Source organism: Urocitellus parryii, chromosome 15 (genome assembly GCF_045843805.1).
Source record: "Urocitellus parryii isolate mUroPar1 chromosome 15, mUroPar1.hap1, whole genome shotgun sequence".
Lineage (NCBI taxonomy): Eukaryota > Metazoa > Chordata > Mammalia > Rodentia > Sciuridae > Urocitellus > Urocitellus parryii.
This window is the reverse complement of record NC_135545.1, coordinates 4,428,921-4,453,898: the sequence shown is the minus strand read 5'-3', so window position 1 is coordinate 4,453,898 and position 24,978 is coordinate 4,428,921. Positions and strand designations below refer to the sequence as shown.

Sequence of the window (24,978 nt, the reverse complement as noted above, 5' to 3'; positions counted from 1 at the left end):
TCTTACAATTTTGTGGTAAAGAATGAATACAAGTAAAAATTGAGCAAAACCTTACAGATGACATATGCATCACAGATCAGGGTTTTCTTTTTTTTAATAAATATTTTTTTTTTAAAGAGAGAGTGAGAGAGAGAAAGAAAGAGAGAGAATTTTAATATTTATTTTTTAGTTATTGGCGGACACAACATCTTTGTTTGTATGTGGATGTGACCGCTTGAGTCACATCCCCAGCCCAGGGGTTTAACTATTCCTTTTCCAGGCAAAGGAGAGCCTGCTGCCACTGGAGTCTCTGCTCATAAGCAGAAAGGGGCTGACAGCTGGGAAACACCCAGAGATCCATAGAGATGTGTTTACCAGCAGCCAGTGGGGATTATACAAAACAGCCAAGCAAACCTGAAAGATGCAGGAAAGTGTGTAAAAAGAGACAAAGGTGCTCACCAGGAGGAGGATGGTTTTGGTGGCTCTGGACTCAGGGGAAGATCTGGGGGAGCTGGTCTTGTGAACATGCTGCATTCTCTGCTTGTGCCTGTGCAGGATGAGCACCATGGAGCTGCTGGCCCAGAGCATGAGCCCCACACACACGACATCAGGGAATGTTAGCAATGCTGCATACAGTGAGTCTGTGGTTGTGTCATGACGAACACCAGAACAGTATCCAAAATCTTTTAGGATTGTGATGTTTTTGTTGCTTCTTCTCCCAGTCATGTACATAAGAAAAACAACATTTACAAGGAGATATAGGATCCAGCTCAGGTATATGGAGGAGCCAATGTACATGGGAGCTTTCACTTTAAGCTCTGCCCACCTGGAGTCACCAGGACTAATCTTAATGGCCTGGAAGACACCCAGGAGGCAGGTGCTACCCATGGATACACCCCTGCCCACCCTGTGAAGATAGAAAAGCATCTTGCATTCGAAATCAATGAGGAAATCTTTCACTCCAAAAGCTGCCACTGTCTGGGGAACTCCTCTACACAGGAGAGTTAACAAGTTGGCCACAAACAAGTGCTGAAGAATCCAGTCTGTGTTTCTTACCCTGCACCCAGTGAAGTAAAGGACCAGGTAATGGAGGAGAAGAGAGGAATTGCCCAGAGCTCCAACCACAGTCTGTGCCAGGAAGATGATGCCTACAGCCACATCACTGGCTGCCATCCTGCCAGTTCCTTGGTTTCCCAGCCGGAGGGTCCTGCAGGGGAACAGGAGGCCTGGGCTGCATGTGTCCTCTCAACCAAAATCCAGCATTCCCACTGTGAAATTTTACTTAAGGTTTTATTTTCATTAGCAATTTTCTTTTGTACCAGAGATTGAACCCAGGGACACTTAAACCGCATCCACAGCCCTGTTTAAATTTTATTTAGAGATAGGGTCTTGATGAGTGCCTTAGGGCCTCGCTAATTTGCTGAGGCTGGGTTTGAACTCTCAACCCTCTTGCCGTAGCCTCCTGATTCCCTGGGATTACAGGTGTGTGCAACCATAACTGGTTCACTAGCAGGGTTTAAGGAGGCTTGTATAAATAGTTAAGGCAGGAAGTGTGTATAAATTCCACCTATGAAGGCAATACATGGTGATTCTTTCACAAGTATAGGCAGGTGCTGAGATGGCTTTGAGCGACAACCAAGAGAATTTATGAACACAGAGATGAAGTCTCTGTCCATATGCATACTCTGATCAGGTGCCAAGAGGGGTCTTGAAACTGGCTGACTGTTTACAGAGAGGGTAGATGAATCCCCAAGCATTCCTAAAGCTAACGAGGTGGGTTCTTCTATCATTCTAGCTTGTTTTTTACTATTACTTTTCTATATTTCTAATATCTTCTAAACTCATATTTTGTAGCTTCTTATCTTGATGTTTCCATTTCTTTGTAAAGTTTTATTTCCTGTACATGCTACAGCAATTATGGGGGAACCTGTAGATGTTTTAGTAACTGCAGGTGTACTGAGGGAACTATAGCAGACACCTGTCCCACAGTAAGTCACCTGCAACGAGGCAGGACTGGCTCCACATCAGGACAGCTACCCTGTAACTCATTTGGTTGTGTATTAGGAACACAAGCTCCATGGCCCTCATCACATAAATGGTGCCCATTTCACAGGCCACATCCTCAGCTTTGGGGCACAGAGAATTAACTTGGAATAAAAATGTGTAGTATAAAAATAAAATATTCACTTATTGAATAAGTTACATCTGAGTTCATTAATATCTAGCCAAGTATAACTCTTCCCAGGAAGCAAGGTTGGGGAATGGTATTTCAATGGAAACCACCTACCCAAAGCATCAAAGTTAGGCATGAAAACTTTTATATTTAAAAATGGAAATATCAGAATTTCTGTGGTATTTCAATGCCTACATATAGCAGACTTTGCTGTTTAAAGAAATTTTAGGTTCACAGAAAATTAAACAGACAGCAAAGAGATTTCCTACATCTGCCTTGTGGACTCTCATAGCCTGCTCCACCATCAGACTCCTAGAAGAGATGATGCATTTGTTGCAATGAAGAAAGTAGTGTCGACGACACGATGACAGATCTCTGACAGGTCATGTTGGAAACAATAATGATTATGTTCACTTTTCCCTTCTGGTTGCTTACCACATTAAGAGGAAAATAGCCTCGCCATAATCATAAACCACTGATGGTTTCAGGACTGCTGTAATTGCTGTCTCCATTGGCTGCACCATGCACAGAGTTAGAGAAACCTTTCTGCTTATACAGTCACCGTCAGATCATTTCTCCACGGTACTAGAGGATTTCTGTGAGCTCTTCCTACTCCGTAAGAGAAGTGAGGAGAGATTACAGGTCTGGCTGCAGAGTTCTGAAGATGTACACTAGGATTGAGGTCATGGAGGCAGAGTTCAAGATTGACTTTAAAACACCTCCTCATGTACCTTGAAAAAATCACAGTTCATTTTCTCTTGGATTAAACCCCAACAATCACTGGCAGTGAAGATTAGACGAAGCCATCAGGGATTGGTGCAGGATCAGGGACCCCATTTCTTTTACTACCTGAACCCACTCCTCAGGAAATTCTTTTTCCTGTATGGCTTTCACATTCAACCAGTTTCAATCTGCAGCGCCCTTTTCCGATGTGATCACTTACCCAGACTCTTGAAATGGGTCTTCTCTCACAGATGCTGCTCTCACACTGACACTGGATGACTCACCTGGCTCTTTCTCTTTACCAGAATGGTGACCTCAGTGCAGCGGCCTCTGTGACCAGGAGATGTGCTGCAGGGAGGCGGCCAGGTCCTGAGATATGGGTCTGTGACTCTGTGACCTCATCTCCCCTCGGACCTGCAATTTTCTCTGTACCGACAGCAGCAATGGACATACAGGCTGGGGGAGTTGAGGACAACACTGCTGAAAACTTCCTCCCCAGGTGATGCTTTTCAACAACAATTATAAGTTGCTTCATAATAAGTCTTAAGAGGATATTGGAAAGTTTGGATGGGCTTGTACTCATCCATATTCCCTGGAGACACACAGGGTCTCACTTGAAGGTGCAAGAAATACTGAGGTCTGTCGTGTGAAAGACTGGCAATGAGCCAGACATGTCCTATCACCTCCAGGGTTACCTGGTGTGTCGGGGTGAGGACAATCAGAATCTCAGCAAATTTCAAGAACACAACATTGTCTTGCTAATGCGGTCTCCAGGCTGGGCAGTGGGTCCCAGAGTTCATCCGTGTGGAAATGGAACTTTGTGCACTTGACCAACCCCACGTGTCCCTCACCACCCTCCTCTTCACAACCCTCTTTCCACTCTGTTTCTGAGGCGTTGACTGCTGTAGATCCCACACCTGAGTGAGACACAGGGCTTCTCTTTGATTTATGTCACCTCCTGCCCTGCCCTCCAGGTTCACTCCTGTCCTCACGGTGGCAGTAGTTCCCTACCTAGGAGGCCCCATCATGCTCCCTGACGTGAAGAGACCCCATGTCCACACAGGCCTGGTGGACACCGGGGCTACTGGCATGTCCTGCCCACTGTGGACAGTGCAGCTGTCTCTTTGAGGCACTGGATTCTTTCCCTTTAGACGCTCACCCAGAAGGAAGGTGGCTTCACTTTCAATTTTCAGAGGGACCTTCTCACTGCTTTCCATGGTGGCTCTGCCAGTTCACGTGGTCTCCTACAGGGCACCAGGTCCTCTGTTCTCCATATAGTTCCCAGTGCTTGCTTTCTCATCTTTGGGAATCATCTGTCCTAACAGTTATGAGGTGACTCCTGGGTGTGGCTTTGTACATTCCCCCGATGGTTGGCGACTCTGAGCATCCTTTCATGGATCTGCCGGCCATTGGCTGGTCTTCTTCAGAAAAATGCCCATCCAAGAATGTTGTCCAATATCTGAAAAAAGTAAGTTGTATTGTGTGTTGTGGAAGACAACACGACACCTTAAGGTAGGTGGCGAAATGATTACTAGGATGCGAAATTAACTTACCATCTCTTTCATAGTTGCCAATATTTTCCACTTGGCAAGAACAGTTGTAATCCACTCATTTGGGAAAAAATGCCAACCAGAATACATTACCACTAAAGATAGTGTTTGTGTCCATTAGAACTTCTGAATAGTTCATTCTACATATTTGCTGTTTTGTAACGTTTTTCTCCCCCCACATCCTAGGACAGGTGAACTTCCATATGAATCCCGTCCTCTGAGGAGCCCAGTTCTATCTCTATCCATTGCTGTCCAGGGAAGTCCAGTCTTCCACAGTTGGCAAGACCACCCTATCAGCACCCAAAATGCGAACATCAAGAATGTGTAGGAAACAGTGATTCACAGCTGGCACACAGACTAACAGAGGTGAACAGAACTGAAGGCCACACTGCTCAACAGAGTTTCTCTGAAGACCCCGGAGGTAGCACAGGACCCGCTCTCCCTTCTGCATAGCGTTTCCTCATTTCCTGTCTCTCCGCGTCTCAGCCTAACACTGGTCTGGGCAGTTGCAGGAGCCCACAGCGGCTGAGGCCTGACAGGAGTGCAGGGAGGAAGGACCTGCAGGGAGGGACCCTCCGGCCCTCAGGGGAGGCGTTGTGGAGACTGGCCACGGCACTCCTCTCCCTGTCCTCTACCCACATGGATGGAGCCCGGGGTCAGAAGGAAGTCTCTCCAGGGACTCCTCGTGGGCGAGAAGTCAACACACTGCCACGTACAACCCAGAGAGGAAAAATGGAATTAATTGATTTCTGTAGGATCCAGAAGGGGGAACTGAAGAAGCCCAAAGCATCTTGGGCTTTGTTTTGGTTTTGTTTAAGGCTCTTCTCATGAGGCTGTTGACAGCGGCCTGCAGGACACTCAAGAGGCAGGTGGTACCCCTAAACACACCCCTGCCCACTCTGCACACACAGAAGCCTGCAGCCAGTCATTAAAGCAATGTTTCGCCCCCAAGGCTACAATTTCCTGGGAAAGGCCCTCAGAAAGTGGGACTAGGAGCTGGTAAACATGGGTGCCTGGGAACCCCATGATCAGGCCACCTGCTGGGAGTGACAAGGAAAGGCAATGGTAGAGAAGAGAGGCCTTGCCCAAGGTCCTGACAGCAGTCTGAGGAGCACTCCTGATGCCCAGTGCCTGCGGGCTCTGCTGCCCATCACCACAGCTTCCTCTCACTCTGGACAACAACGATTCCTCTAAGCACAGGGGCTCATGGTAGAGATGGACCCCAAGAATGATTTGGATGGTGCTTTGTGGGACTGGCAGACCTTTCAAAGCAAGAGCAGATGTAGAGAATACTCAGGATTCATGGGGAAGTCCTCACTGAGGATGGGGTTTCTGACCTGGGAAACGAGGAGACAGTGAGAAAGAACGTGAAATGAGACATTTTCAATGTAACCTGAAGGTTATCTTAGCCACAACAAATAGGTAAAATGTCAATCATTATCCACATCACCATCATGTCAATTCAGAATGGATTTCCAAAGGAAATTATTAAGAAAATATGACAAAATTTGAAAGGACAATTTTAGCATTTGCAGAATAGCATTTTTCTTTTTAAAAGTACACAAAATACAATTGATCAACAAATATATAAAAAAGTGGTTCAACATCTCTAGCAATTAGAGAAATGCCAATCAAAACTATTCTAAGATTTCATCTCACTCCTGTCAGAATGGCAATCATCAAGAATACAGGCAACAATAAATGTTGGCTAGGATGTGGGGGAAAAGGTAACTCATACACTGCTGGTGGCGCTGCAAATTGGTGCAACCATTATGGAAAGCAGTATGGAGATTCCTCAAAAAACTGGGAATGGAACCACCATTTGATCCATCTATCCCACTCCTTGGTATATACCCAAAGGGCTTAAAATCAGCATCCTATAGTGATGCATTCACATCAATGTTTATAGCAGCTCAATTCACAGTAGCTAGACTGTGGAACCAACATAGGTGTCCCTCAAGAGATGAATTGATAAAGAAAATGTAGTATATATACTCAATGAAATATTATTCAGCTTTGAAGAAGATTGAACTTATGGCAAATGCCAGTAAATAGTTGGAGTTGGAGAGTATCATGCTAAGCAAAATAACCAATCCTACAAAACTAAGGGCTGAATGTTTTACCTAATATGTGGATGCTAATTCACAATCAGTCAGTGGGTACTAGAGAAGAATAGCATTACCTTAGATTAGGTAGAGAGAAGTGATGGGACAGGAGGGCAGGGGATGTGGCAATAGGAAAGATAGGAGAATGCAACACATATTACTGTATGTATATATGTGACTAATGACCAATATGATTCTGAAACATGAACACTCAGAAAAATGAGAAATTATATCCCATATATGAATGATGTATCACAGTGGATAAATTCTACTCTCATGTATAAGTAATTAATACAAATAAAATATTTTTTAAAATACACTACCTTAGAGATGACATATTAGATTTTATTAAAATGAAAATTATTTTCTCTAAAAGACATACACACTGTTTTAACTTTTTTTGCTGCTGATGGGGAGAATTTTAAAGGAGGAAAAGTTTATTCAGGGGTTTATGGTTTGAGAAGTCTCCATCCATACAAGGCAGGCTCCGTTCCTCTGGGTTCAAGGTGAGGCAGAACATCATGGCAGAGGAGTGTGACAGAGGGGAGGAACTCACATGAGCAGCAGGAAGCACAGCGAGTTCATTCACCAGAGACAAATATGAACCCAAAGCCACACCCCAATTCCTACCTCCTCCAGGTGCCCCCCACCACTTCTGTTACCACTCAGTTAACCCCTATCAGGGAATTAATTCACTGTATGGGTTAAGACTCTTGCAACCCAATCATTTTTCCTCTGAATCTTCTTACACTCTCTCACATGTGAGATTTTGGGGGACACCTCACACCAAACCTTAACACACGTGTGCAAAGAGACAGCAGATACAGACAGGAAAAAACAGAAAGAAACACCTAGTACAAGACAGAGACAGACACTGAAATGACAGGAATCTGGACACATGAACATAATGCTAGATCTGGAACTCAGAGTTTGCTATTTCTACACTGTTGTGGTCTGTGTTTCACCAGATGAGCAGCGGGGGGGGGGGGACTGGTGGTGTGAAATTAATGTCTTCTCAGGTCTCTTGTGAGATGGTGCCTTGCTCCGCGCCTGCACAGTGATGTTCTAAATTTCACGGTATATGCAAGTGGTCTTGAATGTCCCTGATCTTAAATGACTGATGACAGAAGTGGAGAACAGGAGGAAAAAAGAAAGGAGAGAGAGAGAGAGAGAGAGAGAGAGAGAGAGAGAGAGAGACTATATCTTGTAATGCCTGGTCACACCTGAAGGTGTGACCTTGGCTGCCTGCTTCTGTGTCAGCAGCTTCAAGGCTAACTGGGCAACCAGCAATGAGAGCACAGGTCCCTAGTGGACACACAGGGTTCCCATAGCCCAGCCTGTCCTCTATAAGCTGAGTCCAGGCTGCGGCAGGAGACCATACACATGGCTGATGACTCAGGAATGGGTGTAGATGTGTGGATGCTGCTGTGCCAAGATCTAAAAACTTTCAAATTAATTTCCGTGTCCACTCAAGCTGTGTCCTGGAGTTTCAAGGCCTCAGTGTCCTCCAGACAGTTCCTGGAGAATCATCCCATCCCACATCTGTGGCAGTGAAGCCATTGTCTGTGGAGACAGAGTCCTGGGGCTCCTTCCCACAGTCTTCCCAGGATCCTCTCCCACTGAGGACGTTAGACCCCAGGTCTAACCTTGAATGTGTGGTGCCCAGACATTGATGGGACTGAGGGAGTCAGGAGAGGGGGAAGGAGGAGACTGGACAGGAGTCAGCTCAGAAGGGAAGGGGTGTCATCCTGGGTGAGGCAGTGACAGGTGAGGACAGAACGTCAACATTTTCAGAAGATCTTGAAGTTCATTGTATGCTTTATAAAAAGATTCAAATCACTACCTGCAAGTGTGAGATAATAAATCTGAGTGGAACAATGATGTCTTCAAACAAAAGGAAACAGGCAAGTCTGAGGTTTTATGATAGAAAGGTTGTTAACCAGAGGAACTGTTACAACCAAGGGGAACACAGCAGAGTTATGTGGTTCAAAGTGAGCAGTGGGCAGTGCCCTGGTTTCCAGTTCCTGCAGCCACCCTCTCACTTGCAGGTGGGCAGGTGGGCCCTCACACACACTGCAGGCCCATGCTATCCCTGGTAGGGATCAGGAAGCTCCTGGGTCCTGGCTGGTGCCGCCCTGACCCTCCCCACTGCAGGCTCTTCCCAGTAGCATCCAGGCATTTTCTTTCCATACATCAAGGAAGGTGAAGAATGCCTGCAGACAGAGGGAAGAGGAGAGCCAGCATGGAATGGATCTTTTCAGGAAATAGGCTGAAGGAGATGCCAGTTGGATAGGGCTGTTCTATTCCCTGCAGCATCTGGGAAAGGGGTAGGTGGCCTACAACCAGCATCCAGAGCAGAGAACATGAGCTAGCAGATGTCTCTGGACCCAAAGACCACAGTGCTCACCCAGCCTCAGGGCCACGTGGGGAGAGCACACTCGCAGCTGGCATGGAGTTACTTGGAGACGGAGTCCTAGCCGTCAGGAAGTGGAGAGAGGCTGGAGTGAAGGTGGAGGTTGCTCTTCAGGGAGTGCAGAGACACACGGAATGCAGAAGAAGATGCTACTGAGCTTGTTGGTGGCGACTTACTACCAGGATTTGGACTGAGTGGACTGGGAGAGTTCTGGAAAGGTTGCCAACAGCCTTGGATGCTGAACCGAGGACCTCTCGATTCTGGCAGATGTTACCTGAGAGCCAGGGCTGCAGGGGAAGCAGATGGGCACGTAGCTGTGCTGGGCGGACCTGGTGATGCAGGTTCACAGAAGAGGGGGACCTTCCTCTGGCCACTTGGCATCTGCAGCACAGGCTCCCTGCCTTCCGCGACAGAGAAGGGTGTCTAGGGAAGACCATGCTGCACTCTCACTTGTCTCCTCTCATTCTAGTGGTAAACTAGCTCACCTGTACACCTGTATTGATGCAGTGTAAGTATGTGCATGCTTAGATCTGTTTTCATGGGGGATAGATGGAAAACATGTTACTTAAAGATGCTTTATTTGCAGAAAGTGTTTGAGACAGAAACTCTAAGCCTTATTGGGGGCAAAGTATAGTTGATACAAGAAATAGCCTCAATACAGATCACATAGCTTGTGTTTATTCAGTCCTCTACAAATATAGAAAGTTGGTTTTGAAAATTATCAGAAGGCTGTTGCTTGAAATAGGAAAACCCTTCAGAGACATTCCTAATAATAATTCATTGTCCCTGTTGAATTGCAACCCTGAGATTCACAATGGCTGCATTTTGTATTTGCTTCTCTGCATACATATCACACAAAGGTATTTGTTTCTGCTCCAAAAGAGCAATATTGAGAAGGGAAACTCCCTTGAGTCTTTTTTTTTAATTATAGTTTTCTTCTTTTTTTTTTTTAAAGAGAGAGAGAGAGAATTTTTTTAATATTTATTTTTTAGTTTTCGGCTGACACAACATCTTTGTTTGCATGTGGTGCTGAGGATCGAACCTGGGCCGCACACATGCCAGGTGAGTGCGCTACCGCTTGAGTCACATCCCCAGCCCCTCCCTTGAGTCTTGTTCAATCAAGTACCTGGTCTTCAGCAAGACAAGCTGTGCTGGTGGTGTCCTGAGCCAGCACTGGCCTCGTCAAGAGAAAGGCCCTGAGGTAAAGGCTACAGTGCAAAGGTGATTGTGGATGTTCAGCAAATCAGTCCTGATCCTGCTGATGGCCACCCTCACAGAGGTGGTGGTCATCTTTCTAATCGTGTCTTGGCACCCATGGAGAATATATATAACTTGATATTTACTTTTTTTTAATGTTCAGTTGAAATCAATCCATAACAACAAGAACCACCATAAAATGTAATATTTTCCTGTCAAGTGCATATGGGAAAGGTAAATTTTACAACACCTTATTTATCCTTGGAAACTTCTAATAGAAATCCATGGTATTTTTATGTTGTGATTAATAAAAGCATTTTGTTCATATTTATAAATAATAAAAACAGGAGGAACTAGTGGTGTGAAATTCCTACAGGCATTTGGCAAACTGTTTGGAAATACATCCTCGAGCTATCTAGGTGTAAACATATGATCAACAAGGGCACCCCTGCATACATCCCCAGCAGAGATACACACAAGCATCATGACAACATGTTGCAGAACCTACCAGCCAATGGATCTTGACGATCCACACACAAAACCCTCCCAAGTGCTCACCTGTCTCCACTGCTGTGACCAAGTACCTGTGGGTGGGTACTTTGTATAGAAAAGGAATTAATTCAGTTCACACTTTTTCAGATCGAAGAGCATGGTGCCAGCATCTGCTCAGCTCTGGTGAAGGCCTCAGAACAGAGGGAATCTCAAGGGTGGGAGCATGTGCAGAAGAGACCACAGGGTAGGACAGGGAGGGAGAGACAGAGGAGACACCTGCACTTGCTGTAGGACCACCCATTCTCATGGGAGCTAATATACTCCAGGAGATCACCATTTGCCGTTGCAAGGGTGACTGCCCCAGGACCCAAGGCCCTTCTCCTTGCCTCCACCAACACTCAACTACAGAGACAAGGCTTTCAACTCAAAAACATTTTAATGGAAAACCAAAATCATACCCACACCAGGCCCGAGTACATCAAAAGAGGAATGCTAAAATTAACCATTTGAAATACTTGATGTTGAATTCATTGCCAAAAACAGGTGGAAGAAAATTATTTAAAATTCATGGAATTTTCTAAATCAAATATAAAAGGGTTCACAGAACAGTTTCTATTGTGTACAGTACAAAACAGGTGATATACTGCGTCATATCCTGGTCACTTTGGGGAATGGTGTTGGGAGATGCAAGAGGAGTTTTCATAGAGACCAAGGGCACTGCTTTTCCACAAAGCAGCTGCATGCAAGGAGTGTGGTTACTTTGTGTGATTTTGTTGTGTTATGATCTGAGCTTAATCAATATTGATTATAAATTATATGTCATAAAATATAAATAAGTAGGATTGTGATAGGATTATGATAGAATTATGTGATGAACATTATAAAATAAATAATTTTAAGCTGTTTCTAAGATGGTAAAAATTATTTTTTTGTATTTCATATGCCCACAAATGTGCTCAAACCCAGGATGTGGTTGTCTGTTTTCGCTCTGCAAACTGCTTTCTCAGCCCTTGTGTCCTGCTTGCTTGCCTACACCTACATTTTCAAGGATGTTGTTTTTTTCCCCTTATAAACCCCATACAATTTGGACCTGGTGATGTTCCTGGCAGAGATAATTCAGGTCCTGAAGGGGATCAGTTGCTGGCTGGCTAAATAAAAAAACTCTAATTTGGACAAAATTCGGACTGAGAATATTTTCTGAGCGACCAGTTGACAACATTTGGAGGTCACAATGAGATCCATTTTCTTGCAGCCAGAAGATTACTTAGTAACACCTAGGGGCACATCAAGCTATAAACAGTCTAGGGAAGGCCCCTGACACGCATTCCTGAGCCCCAGGTACTATCTCCATTGGCTTCTGCCAACCCACAGATTGCTTTGCTGAGAACTTCCTGTTCTTCTCCAGGATGGTAGGTCTGGTCTGTGTGGATCCACATCAGGGGACACAGGGATAGCTGGATGCAGTGATATTTCCAAAGTTCAGGGCTGTGGTGAGTGTCACCCTCCAGCTCACTGGTTCAGGTCTGATCTTCTGTAGGTTAAATCTGTCTTTGGCTCCATACCTGTTGTATGTTCTGTTGTCTTTGACTGGTTATTACAAATCCAAGTCAGTCCGCCTCCCATTTGTCCTGTACACCTCTTCAATGTTTCCTGTTCCATTTTCAGGAATGAGAAAACAGCTTTTGTTTGTTTTGTATATTGTCACGTGTACTTAGGTTTGGTACCAAAATTGACATATGAACTTATCAATTAAAATTTAAAGATGGATCCAAATGCCTTTGGTTCATGTCTTTCCAAAAGTTCAATTTAAATTGGGCAAACATATAAAAATGTTTTTAAGTGTGGATATTGGTGACAGTGACTGGGAGACCAGTGTTTGAGACTGGCTTCCTAGATGACTTCATGGCTGTGGCATGCGTGGTGACTGGGAAAGTTCCTATGCAAAGATGTAGAATGCCCAGTTGCTATGGCAATGCTCTCCATGGGGAGACTCTGTTGCCAGAGTCTTATCATCTTTGAACTTATTCTCAGGCACACAGCTCCTGGGAATGGAGGAACTTCCTTGCTAAGGTAACCACAATGGTTCACCAGTTGCTCCTGAATCTGCCATGAATTAGTAACTTTAGACAATGGGCTTTCTTGAGAGCTGCACAGTGCTCCTAACATGCACATTGCAACTGTAGAATGTAACTGAGAAAATAGCTGCATACTGTTGCTAACTCTCTAACTTTCATGAATACCAAGAATAATGCTTGCGTAGTCTTTAATCTGATTAATGAGAAATATATAATAAAGATTGCTGTTGTAATTCTTTAGACCTGCTTCTCCATCAGAGAGCAGCGCTCCCCCCAGTCCCAGATGTTTTATCTTTAAGATCTGCCTGTGTGAACTTTATTTCTTTCAATCTTCCATCACTCTTCACCAGACCTGCTAGCTTGTCTGCGCTGGTCATGGCATCTAAGGCTACTAATTCACAAGCTTCTCTAGGTGGTCAGTTGCTAATAAAATGTCTATAATGTCTATAATATGTCTAATATCCATTGTTTCTAAAATTTTTCTTCAACAGGAAAGAAATGCTGTTCAATGCACATGTCTGAGATCTTAATTATTAAGTAAATTAGATTTAACAAATGTGGGACTAATCATAAATGTGTTTGTTGGAGACATCTGATTAATCTACAAAGTTAAAGTACTAACTGTTAAATATGACAACAAGTACAATTCCTTAAGATAATATACTTATTGGTGTTTTCATAAATTGGTAAATTAAAAAAAATTAAAATTACTTTATGTTATCACTAAAAACAAGATTCAACAGGTATAATTCTATATATAAAGAATCTAAAGGTTTCAACTACATTTCAATTAAAATACTATAAATAACATAAGTTATTTCATCTTATTAAAATGGAGTAATTTATCTTAATTCAAAATTTTATAAGGGTTATTTCAGAATATAAACAAAAAGAGGGGTGAACAGATAAAAAAACTTAAAAGGTTTGAGATAAAAATATATATTTAAAAATGTTTCTAGGATAAAGTCTTTTTATTTTTTTATTTTTTTTAAGAGAGAGTGAGAGGAGAGATAGAGAGAAAGAGGGAGAGAGAGAGAGAGAGAGAATTTTTAATATTTATTTATTTTTTTTAGTTCTCGGCGGACACAACATCTTTGTTTGTATGTGGTGCTGAGGATCGAACCCGGGCCGCACGCATGCCAGGCGAGCGCGCTACCACTTGAGCCCCATCCCCAGCCCAAGTCTTTTTATTATTTGTATTACACCTAAGTAAACAACATGAGGGTCTAAGTAAGTGATAAAAAGGCCTATATAAATAAAGGGTAAATTTTTAAATGTTGGTGTGTACCTAAGTTGATTATGTATATATAACACAAATACTTAAAACTATTCAAAGGTTTCCCCTAGGGTCAAATATTAATGTACATGTATAAGCCAAAGTTTAATCTTTTAAAATGACAAGGATTTCTCAAAATATTACAGAGTACCTCACATTGTGTTAAGTTTTAGTTTCTAGAACAAATGGTCTTAAAAAAATCAAGGCTTTTTTTTTTTAACTCTGACTAAATGGCAACTGTTAATTTAAAGGATTGTACTACATTACAGAGTATAGATTTTTCTTTAAAAGCTCAACTTAATTAATATAAAAACATCAAGTTAATTGTGATGCTATTACTCTTCTTTATATAATGTGTTCATATCTTCCAGGTATAAAAGTCTTTAAAGTAAAAGGTTTAAGAAAACATTTCATCAAGCTAGTCTTCTCCAAACTTGTAAAGTTGTTCCTAATGGTAATTTTAGACTTATACAGATGAAAAGTTATATTGAGGATTTATTTAAAGGTATTTCTAAAATATAACAAGAGCCTGATTTATTTAAAGGTTAATATTATAAAACATTTTACCACTTTTCCACACATAAAGGAAAATTATCAGCTTCAAACCTGAAACAGTTTATCTAAGATTTGCGAAGAACACCATCTTACCTGAACTAAGGCTCTGCCTCCCACTACACTACATGTTAAAATCGCTCCAAAGGAGGCCAGACTTCAGCTTATTTAAGCTTAAGAACAAAGATTGATTTTTATCATAAAGATTACTGTGATCTCAAACAGGGGATATAATATGTAACTCAGCCAAGGTTCAAAATTATGTACAAACTAAATATGTTTTTACTCTTGTTGATTTAGAGTTTTCCTTGTAAACTTTAACTACTGCTATTAATACCTTATAACAACCATCATATACAGACAGATTGTAAATAAAGGAGGTAAAACTGTAAATCTATAAACATTAAAGTTAAAGCTCAGTCCTCTTACTTTAAAACTGGTAAGACTGATTTGCTAGATGTTTAAGGGCAAGGTTTAAATATTAAGGGTAAAACAAGGGGCCAAAAAAACCAATATTTTTTTCTTGTCCTTAGTCAGCTTGAACCTAGGGGGCAAGGGGAAGAACTCTGGGCCACATAACCTCCTGATCAGGAAGATTAATGAGGCCATAGAGAATGGAAGCCAGTGAGTGCATGTGCTGCAGAAGAGGAAGGTCATTGGAAAAAGGAGACATCCCTGTTGCTTCCAAGGGAAGCCACATGGCCAGTGGGTGTCAACCCATCCTATGCAGATAGCACTAGCAGAGCTAAGAGGCTGCTCACAAGTTCCCCCAGAGTGACTGCCAAGGGGAACTCACTTGACTCTTAACAATAGCTAGAACCAAGGTCCATTTGACCATGTTGATCTTAAACACCTAGCAAAAACAGTTAAAACCAAGAAACTACAAATCCTGGACAGTTACTGTAATTTAAGTTACAGATTTATGTTAGAGCCCCCTACCACGAAATAAATAAGATTTTTTAAAAACTGCCCAAATTAAAAGTTCTTAGTCAGTTTAAGGCCTTCAGACCTCTAAGCTCCCACACAGGTATTCTCTATCCCTAAGTAACAAAGATAAAGGGATCTCTACTAAGTTCAAAGGACATGCCAATAAAAAGATATTTTACAGAAATCAGATGACATTAATTAACTTAATGAAGTGTTCTGATTATATTCCTGATAAGTCTGACAATATTAGAGGTTTACATTCCCAAATAAAGGCCTTATTAGTCTTTATGAGGCCTTGTTATGGGGACGCCTTCTCAGTTTTTGCGCTTACTGATGAAAGAATATTAAATAGTACATGTAACACATGATGCAACATTTATTTTATATTACTCTCATTTCAGGACTCCTGTCTTTTTGTTTCCCTCATAAAAGCACCAACCGCCAGGTGACTTTACGACCTATTCTTCACGAACCAAACTTTCATCATGGACCCCTTTGACCAACCCAGTTCTCAAAAGGACTCCAAAAGGCTTGCCCTGCTGCACATTACCCCCTCTCAGCTTGAAAAAAACAAGAGCTGTTGTTGCCCTTTTTCTTACAGGAGTAGGAAATCCCTAAAATTAGAAGGGAAAATACAATCAATGTAAATAGGGAATAGGGTCAAGTCACAAAGTGGAGGCTAATTTGGGTTCAAAAATTGTTAGAAGTTCTGAGCTGCTAAAACAACATTTCAAAGGCTTAAACAGACACGTAGACTTAGACGTAACACAATTAGAACAGTCAGTCAACAAGCTTAAAATCTCTCTCAATTCCTTGGCAGAAATAATGTTACAAAATAGGAGAGAACTAAACCTTCTGTTTTTGAAACAAGATTGTCTCTGCATGGCCTTAGGAGAAATATGTTGTTTCTATACTAACCACTCCTGGGTAATAAGAGACAACTTATCACAGATGCAAAAAAAAGATTAAAGAAAAAAAAGACTAAAAAAATTAGTAGCAAAATTTGTTTTCTTGGTCTCTATGGCTCACCACTCTCATGGACAGACCTTTGCTGTTAATTCTCCTTGGACTCTTAATTGTAGTATGTATTCTAAACGGTCTGACGTAGAACACAAAACAACAGATACCATCTATGAACTTACTGGTTTGAAGAATTAGATATGACCCAATGTATACAGAGGAATCAATGATTTGATTAAGTCCCATAAAATCAGTGGGGCATGTTATGGCTGGGCTTAATCAATATTTACTATAGGACATTATAAATTATAGGTTATAAAATATTAATAAGCAGGATAATAAGATTATGTGATATGTGTAACAAATTAAATAATGTTAAGCTGTTTCTAAGATGTTAAAACTTGTTTTTCAGTACTTCATATGCCCACAAATGTGCTCCAATCCAGGATGTGACTGTTTTTGCTCTGCAAATTGCTTTCTCAGTCCTTGTGTCCTGCTTGCTTGCCTTCACCTACGTTTTCAAGGATATGTTTTTTTTTCCCCTTTTAAACTCCCAAAACTTTGACCTGATAATGTTCCTGGCAGAGACAATTCAGGTACTGCAGGGGAGCAGTCGCAAGCTGACTATAAAAAATCAAAATTCTGACTGAGAGTGTTTTCTGAGTGATTAACCCACAACAATTGAGTGTCACTTGCCAGATTTGTCCATTAGAGTAGTGTAAACATATATATGTATAAAATTTGGGTCCAAAAATTGTCAGAAGTTCTGAGCTGCTTTTTGTAACAAAATATGTTATTACCCCAGTGTTTGTAACATTTGTAACAAAATATGTTATTACCCCAGTGTTTTCTGTTGTCAGCATGGCCAGTGTCTTAAGGAAGTTCATATAATAATTAGCTTTTGAAAAGATGAAAAGTAAACAATGAAAATAACACAGCAACAACCAACAAGGAAATTCAATATAATCTATGTCATAAAGAGGACATTAGTATATCACTGCTTCCCCTTAGGTCCAACATTGTGTGAAATATACAATCTAATTTCACTGGATAAAGAGGAACATTGTTTGACAAAATTCACTTTGGTATTTTCCTCAAGAGACACAGCTGACATAAGTATAAAAATGGATAAGTAAAAAAAGAGTACACATGTTTTAATAATCAAACCAGAATATCAGGAAAATAATAAAAAAGGTATATATTATGTTAAAGTATTTACCATTGCTTCAACTAGTACTATTTTAAATCAGAAACTTCCTTGCTACCCATAATTTTCCAGAACTGTTGCTTGATGGCTATAAACATAACCCAACTATATGCATGCACACATGCTCGTGTATATTAATACACACATATACACATGCAACACAAATATATACAAGTATCTATATATAAACCACCACTCATAAGTGATAGCACTGTGCATTACTGTTTTTTTTTTTAAACTTCATGGGTAAAAAATAAGAATTGTGCAAAATCTTACAAGTTACATGTTTCCCATAATATCATGGGTTCCTTTATTCTGTATCCAGGTAAAGCAGAGCCCAGATACACTGTAGCCTCGGCTCATGAGCAGAAAGGGGCTGACAGCTGGGAAACACCCAGAGACTATTGCACCTGTGTTCACCAGGAACAAACTGGGATTATAAATAATAGCCAAACAAACTTGAGCAATGCAGGAAAGAGTGTAAAAGGAGACAAAGGTGCTCACCAGGAGGAGGATGGTTTTGGTGGCTCTGGACTCAGTGGAGGACCTGAGGGAGCTGGTCCTATGAACGTGCTGCATTCTCCGCTTGTGCCTGTGCAGGATGAGCACCATGGAGCTGCTGGCCCAGAGCATGATCCCCACACACAGGGCATCAGGGAAGGTTAGCAATGCTGCAAACAGTGAATCAGTGGTTGAGGCATGACAGATGCTAGAACAGTATCCATAGTCTTTTAAATTGGTGATGGTTTTGTTCCTCCTATTTGCCATGGTGTACATAAAATTAGGGACATTTAAAAGGAGGGACAGAATCCAGCTCAGGTATATGCAGGAGATGGTGTACTTGGGAGCTTTTATTTTAAGTTCTGCCCACCTGGAGTTCCCAGAACTAATCTTAATGGCCTGAAAGATGCTCAGGAGGCAGATGCTGCAAATGGACACATTCCTTCCAGCTCTGTGAAGAGCAAAAAGCAGCTTGCATCCAATATCACTGGTGAAATATTTCATTCCAAAGCCTGCCATTGTCTCAGGAACTCCTTTACACAGGAGAGTTAACAAGTTGGCCACAATCAAGTGCTGAAGAATCAAGTCTGTGTGTCTTACCCAGCAACCAGGGAAGTAAAGGACCAGGTAATGGAGGAGAAGAGAGGAATTGCCCAGAGCTCCAACCATAGTCTGTGACAGGAAGATGATTCCTACAGCCACTGCACTGGCTGCCATCCTGCCAGTTCCCTGCGTTTGAAGCCAGAGGGTCCTGCAGGGGAATAAGAGGCCTGGGCTGCATGTGTCCTGTCAGCGGTGACTTATCATTGCCCACTCTACAGAGTTCCCACTGTGAAAACTTAAAGTTTTATTTTCACTAGAAGGTTTTGATGAGGCTCCTATGACTAGTTGAGGCATGAAGTGTGTGTAAATCCCTGCTGTGCAGGCAGCACGTGGTGATTCTTGAAACTTCACACCATGAGCCAGGGGCTGAGATGACTTTTCATGAGGACCAAGAGAATTTGGCCACATGGAGGTGAAGTCTCTGTCCAAATCCCTACTCTGATGAGGTGCAGAGAGGGGCCTTGAAACTGCCTGAGTGTTTACACAGTGAACCACCATCTGTCCCTAAAGCTAGTAAGTGGGGGTTCTTCTATCAATTCAGCTCATATTTACATTTTTTTCTTACAATCCTGTTATCTTCTGAATGAGTGCTATTTTATAACTTTTCATTTTAAAAATGTTTCCATTTCCTTCTAAAGATTTATTCTACATGCAACATCAATTATGAGAGATCATGTAAATATTTTAATAACTGCAGATGCACTAAGGGAGTTATAGCACTGCAGGCACCTGTCCCATTGTGAGTTACATGCAGTGATGTAGAACTGGCTCCACATTAGGACAGCTACCCCATGACTCACTTGGTTGTGTGTTAGAAACAAAGTGCAATGATACCGATCACAGGAATGGTTCCACAATCATAGGCCAGTCCTCAGCTTTAGAACATGAAGAATGAACATGGCATATAGCGTGTAGGGCATAAAAAATATTTACTCATTGCAGAGGATATATATGGGTTAATTAATACCAGTGTTTAGTAAAACTATTTTAAAGAAGCAAGATTGAGGAATAATATACAGTAGGAGCCATCCCCACACACTGGCACATGTGGGCAGGAAAACTTGTGCATTTAAAATTCAAACAGGTCATTTGAATGCCCATTTTTAACAGATGTTATTGATTAGAGAAATTTTAGGTTTACCAGAAAGGACCAGATGAAGAAATTTCCCATTTTCCCCCTGCACTCTCAGGCTGCTCCACTATTAAATTCTTAGAAAAGATGGTACATTTGCAACCTCCAGGCAAATATTTTTAACAGGGAAGACAGGAAACCTGTAAACATTATGTACACTGCATACATGCTTCTTACTAATTCAAGAGGGAAATAGCCTCACTATAATCAAAGGCAATTGAAGGTTTCAGACTGTTACAAGTAGTGTCTCCATTGTCTGCACCAGGCCGAGAACTAGAGAATACTTTCTGCTCAAGCATCACCATTCACGTCACTTTCTACACAGAACTAGAGGAGTCCTGAAAATTATTCCTACTCTATATCCAAGCATGTAGGTATTACAAGTCCAGCTACAGAATTGATGTATATTCAGCATGGATTTCCTGTAAAGGAAACTGAAGAGCTTATTAGTTTTAAATCTGCTGTGCACCTTAAAAACTACACTTCAGGGGCTGGGGTTGTGGCTCAGTGGTAGAGCGCTCACCTAGAACGTGCAAGGCCCTGGGTTCGATCCTCAGCATCATACAGAAATAAATAAATAAAATACAGGTATTGTTGTCCAACTACAACTAAAAAATAAAATATTTAAAAGAACAACAACAAAAAAACCCACCAAAATCTATAGTACATTTTTATTTGGACTAAAACACATGTATCACTATCAGTGAGGATTACATTTATTTAATCAGGAGCCATCAGAGATGGAGGCTGAGGCTGCCACCCCTTTTATCTCAACTGTTTTGAGCCCATTCTTCAGCACTTGATCTACTTCCTGTATGGCTCTGGCAATCTATGGGGCTCAATCCAGCCTCCCCTTTTCTGATTTGAACACTTACCCACGATCTTGAAATGGGTCTTCCCCCACGGATGCCACTCTAGGACTGAAATTGGATTACTCACCAGGTTCTTTCTCTTTGACAGAATGTAATCTTAGTGCAGAGGCCTCTGTGACCAGGACATGTGCTGCAGGGAAGCAGGTAGCTCTTAAGGTATGAGTCTGTGACTCTGTGACCTCACCTCCCCGTGGACCTGCAGTGATCACTGTGCCTGTAGCAGCAATGGGCATTCGGGTTGGGGAGCTGAGGACCCATCTGAAGACGTTCTCCCCAGGTGACACTTACCAAAACAATTACAAAGTTTCTTGCTACAGCCTCTTAGGGGACACTGGAGTGTTTGGAGAGGCTCTAACTTATTACAGTCTCTAAAGGCAGGCAGGGTCTCACCTGGAGTTTCGTCCTGGAATCAACTGGCAGTGAGCTATGCATGTCTTTGTGTTCCTTGCTTCTCTGAGAAGGTTTTTACCCCAAATCTGGTTGCTTCCTCTTCTTTCATTACCTGAGTGACACAAGTATTTAAGGCACTAGGATGGAAGTAGAATGAGACAAAATATGTGGAAAGATTTTAAAACAAACAGGAATAAATGAAGAAAATGATGCTAGTAATTGATTTCAAAAGACATTGCACACGTGTGCATAAATGAAGGTAAATAAACAGATTTATTTAAAAAAAATTCAATGCCAATTTCTTTACAAAAAATTGCAGAGAACAATATTGTACCAATATCGTACACTTTATTGAATGGGGGAGAAATTTAACAATAAACGAAATGATCTAAAACCTCTCTCAATAGTGACAGCAGCAGGATCAGACTGTTTGAAAGGCCTGCACTAAAGTTTCTCTCAGATATGCCCGAGATGCTAATATTTAACCTACAGTCTCAAGAGGTGGCCACAGCACAGGAGTCTGCTCTGATATCTGTAATCCCTCCACCCCTGCAGGGTCAATATTTACCATCTTAATAAACCCTGTGAAGTTTACCATTCAGGTCAAGTCCTATAGGAGCAGGTGTGTTTGGGGCAGTGCCATGGCATGGATGTTAGATGAGGAAAAAAGATGACATGGAGAAAGGGGGAAATGTGCACAGGTTGACAGTGCAGATCCTGTGATGAGCAGGACAGAGAGAATGTGGAGGGAAGGTCGAGGGGGAAAGGAAAAAGGTCACGAAATACCCAGGAAATGTTAATGTGCACAACTGGGTTTGAGGGAGGAGGGGGCAGAGTGCAGAGGGAATTTAAGGTCCTGTGGTCTAAGAGGTAGTGGGGACATGGGCGCATGGTCGTGTGGGAATGCAGATGCTCTTGGGAGTCGCAGTGTGAACAGAGGTGAAGGAAACTGGGTGGTGGTGGTCACAGCAGATTGAATGTCTCTGAAGCATGAATCCCACATGTGGACACTGTAAACGTGCCTGGGGTCAGAGGTACTGCACTGAGGGGTGTCCAAAAAAGGCCAGCAGTGTGACAAGAAGAGGGTGAGTCTGCAGAGGGGCAATGCCCATGGTGAGGGGAAGCTAGACACCTGGCCAGAGGAAGCTGGGAGGAGGTGGGCGGAGAGAGCTAAGGGGGCTGTGAGAACAAAGACTAGAGAGGGGAACATCAGAAAATCCAAGTTCAAAGCTGTGCACTTCCAGATTTTAAGAATAGTTACAAGGCTGCATTCTATAGCCATGTGGTGCAACTGGACTCACAAGGCCACCAGTGAGACCAAGGAAAGTGTCCAGATGTAGATGCAGGTAACCTGAGTGCAACAAGAAGACAATGAAGTGTGCACCCAGGACCAAGACGGAGGATGGTGGGACTGGCTGTGATCAGTCTGCAGTGAACTTGGAGTTGGCAAAGCCTGAGAGTAAGGCTTGGGCATTTGGTGGGGTGGGGCAGAGGCCATGGAGAAAGGCCTGAGACCCTGGGATGGGGAGTTGACAAGAGAACGAAGGGCACTGAAGACAGGGCTTGTAGGGTAATGGGAGGAGGAGCAGCTGTCCTGAGGCCCTGGGGACAGGCATCACAGGGAGTGACTGTGAGGCCACAGGACACAGGAATGTGGTGATATGGGTTTGGATTGGATGCAGGGATGTGAGGGGCTGGAGGGCGTCAGGTCTGGCTACTGCCCACAGGGTGCAGACCAGGCTTTTTCTCTGAGGGGTGTGCCCACTTATGATTCAGGGGAGAACTCCCACAGATTTCCCACCTTCTTCTATTGAGGTATGACAGACAAACATATTGTACACACGTAAGGTGTCCAAGGACACCTGGTAAATACACATTGTGGAATGATTGTCACAATCCAGTCAGGTAACACACCTATCAAGTCACATAGTTACCTTTGTGCTTGTGTGTGGTAAGGACACTAGAGACCTCTCGGCACATTTCAAATAAAACACACTGTGTTCGTAACTACAGTCTCCATGCTGCAAGAATATTCCCAGAATCTACTCATGTTGTACCAAAAATTCAGAAACCATGACCAACTTCTCCCCATCCCTCACCACACACCTCTTTACAAAATTGTTGAACTGTTTCTACAAAATTGGTTTTTTACATTCCACATGAGCATGAGAACAAACAGCGTCTGTGTTGAGTCATGCCATCCAGGTTAGCATATGTCCCCAGGATCTCTCTCTTTAGTTGGCTCCATAATGTCCAAGACATAAGAGTCACAACCCATCTTCTAGGTGGGTTCACCCACCATGGACTCTCTGGTCTTTTCTATGCATCACCCTTGTGAATGGTGCTGCAATGAGTACGTCTCTTTGAGATATGAATCTTCTTCAGACATCGACCCAGAGGTGGGATTGCTATGTGGCATTTTAGTTTTACTTGCAGTTCTTAGAGAAATCTGTGCACTATTTCCATGAGGGGTGTCTCCATTTACCTCACCTCCCACAATGTCTGAGGTGTTCTTTTTAATGCATTCTTGAAAACACTTGTTGTCTCTTGTCTTACTTATATTAGTGATGCTTGCATTTGGGAAGTAATCCCACTTCCTCACTGAATGCATCCCACTGGCTGCTACCTCATCTCCAAGAGCATCTCGTGTGTGGCCCACCTGACCTCTGTTCTCCTTTTCAGCTGTACATGGGGAAGATTTCTGCAGTTCTTCTGTCCATGTGTCTGTGTGTTTGTCTTTCCATCCAAATAGTCTTTAAATGAAGGAATCATTTAAATGCACTTTTTCCCTTGGGTATTTTATCCCTGGGGATTTTAACTGTCCTTAAAGTTTTCCTACCTCTGTCTTTCAGACACTTGAGCTCATGGTCTCCGCCTCCCCACCGTATCCTTTGTCCCCAGGACGGCTGCATCCATAGGATCTGAGACCCCAACTGTCTCATCCCCTTAGTTTCTGTGCACACTTTGCCCTTTGGTCCCTTAAACCCCCCACTGCACTCAAGATGCACCAGCCCCTGTAGCCCATGTGCCCTTTCTTCCACAGCCATGTCCCTATAACTGTACTCTCCACAGTGCCCAGCCTCGAGCCCCTGCACCTCGTCTAACCCACAGGACCTCCATTCTCTCTCACAGAGGAGCTCAGCTGACCCTGACTCAGGTCAGCTCTCTCCCCACCCCCCACCATCAGCAAACACCAGAGCACACTCAGATGCCACATGTGTGAAATGCTGTCCTGGAGGGCTACGGGGACGGGGAAGGAATGTAAAGAGCAGAGGTGACGACCCTCCTGCTGATATCCACAGGCCTGGAGAAAATGTCACAGTAGTCCACCTTTAAATATTGACCTTTCTGCTCTGCCACTGTGGCTTATTTTAAAATAGGCTTCTCTCTCTTCCTCTCCCTCTCCATATCCTCAGGAAACAGGATTACCTTTCTCCCACACTAAGCCAAGTTATCTGACTTGTAGCCACAACCACAATGGAAGCCAAGCAATTCAGACTTCAGGGATGGGCCAGAAGGTCTCAGGAATGCTATCTCCCAAGTTAACAAATGAATCTCACACACACTCAGGAGCACCAGAATGAATCTGTTTTTAAAAACTTCCTCTTCTTTCTGAGGGGCAGAATCCCTTATCGCTGCCTTTGATGTACCCCCTTAGATAAACCAGCAGAGCCTTTTCCTTTTTCTAGTTCCAGAGCCCATGTGGACTCTATCTACAAGGGGCTTTGCCTTTTGGAAATATATTTGAGTATCTGTATTTTGTTATTCACTAATTATTTGAGTCTTTAAGTTGTAGGATGGATTAGAATCCTCTGGGCAGGAAGAAGATCCACCAATGACACACTGGCCAT

The 24,978-nt window shown here is 42.7% G+C and overlaps 2 protein-coding genes across 2 annotated transcripts; both read right to left on the bottom strand.

Annotated features, from left to right (window-relative positions):
* Window positions 1–240: 240 nt before the first annotated feature.
* On the bottom strand, window positions 241–1,152 carry LOC113177378 (vomeronasal type-1 receptor 4-like). Its single transcript, XM_026381891.2, has one exon. It carries the CDS (start codon window positions 1,150–1,152, stop codon window positions 241–243), a length of 912 nt encoding a protein of 303 aa, XP_026237676.2.
* Window positions 1,153–17,908: 16,756 nt separating this feature from the next.
* Window positions 17,909–18,847, bottom strand: LOC113177377 (vomeronasal type-1 receptor 4-like). The gene has a single exon (XM_026381890.2). The coding sequence runs from the start codon at window positions 18,845–18,847 to the stop codon at window positions 17,909–17,911; it is 939 nt and encodes a 312-aa protein (XP_026237675.2).
* Between the last annotated feature and the right edge of the window lie 6,131 nt (window positions 18,848–24,978).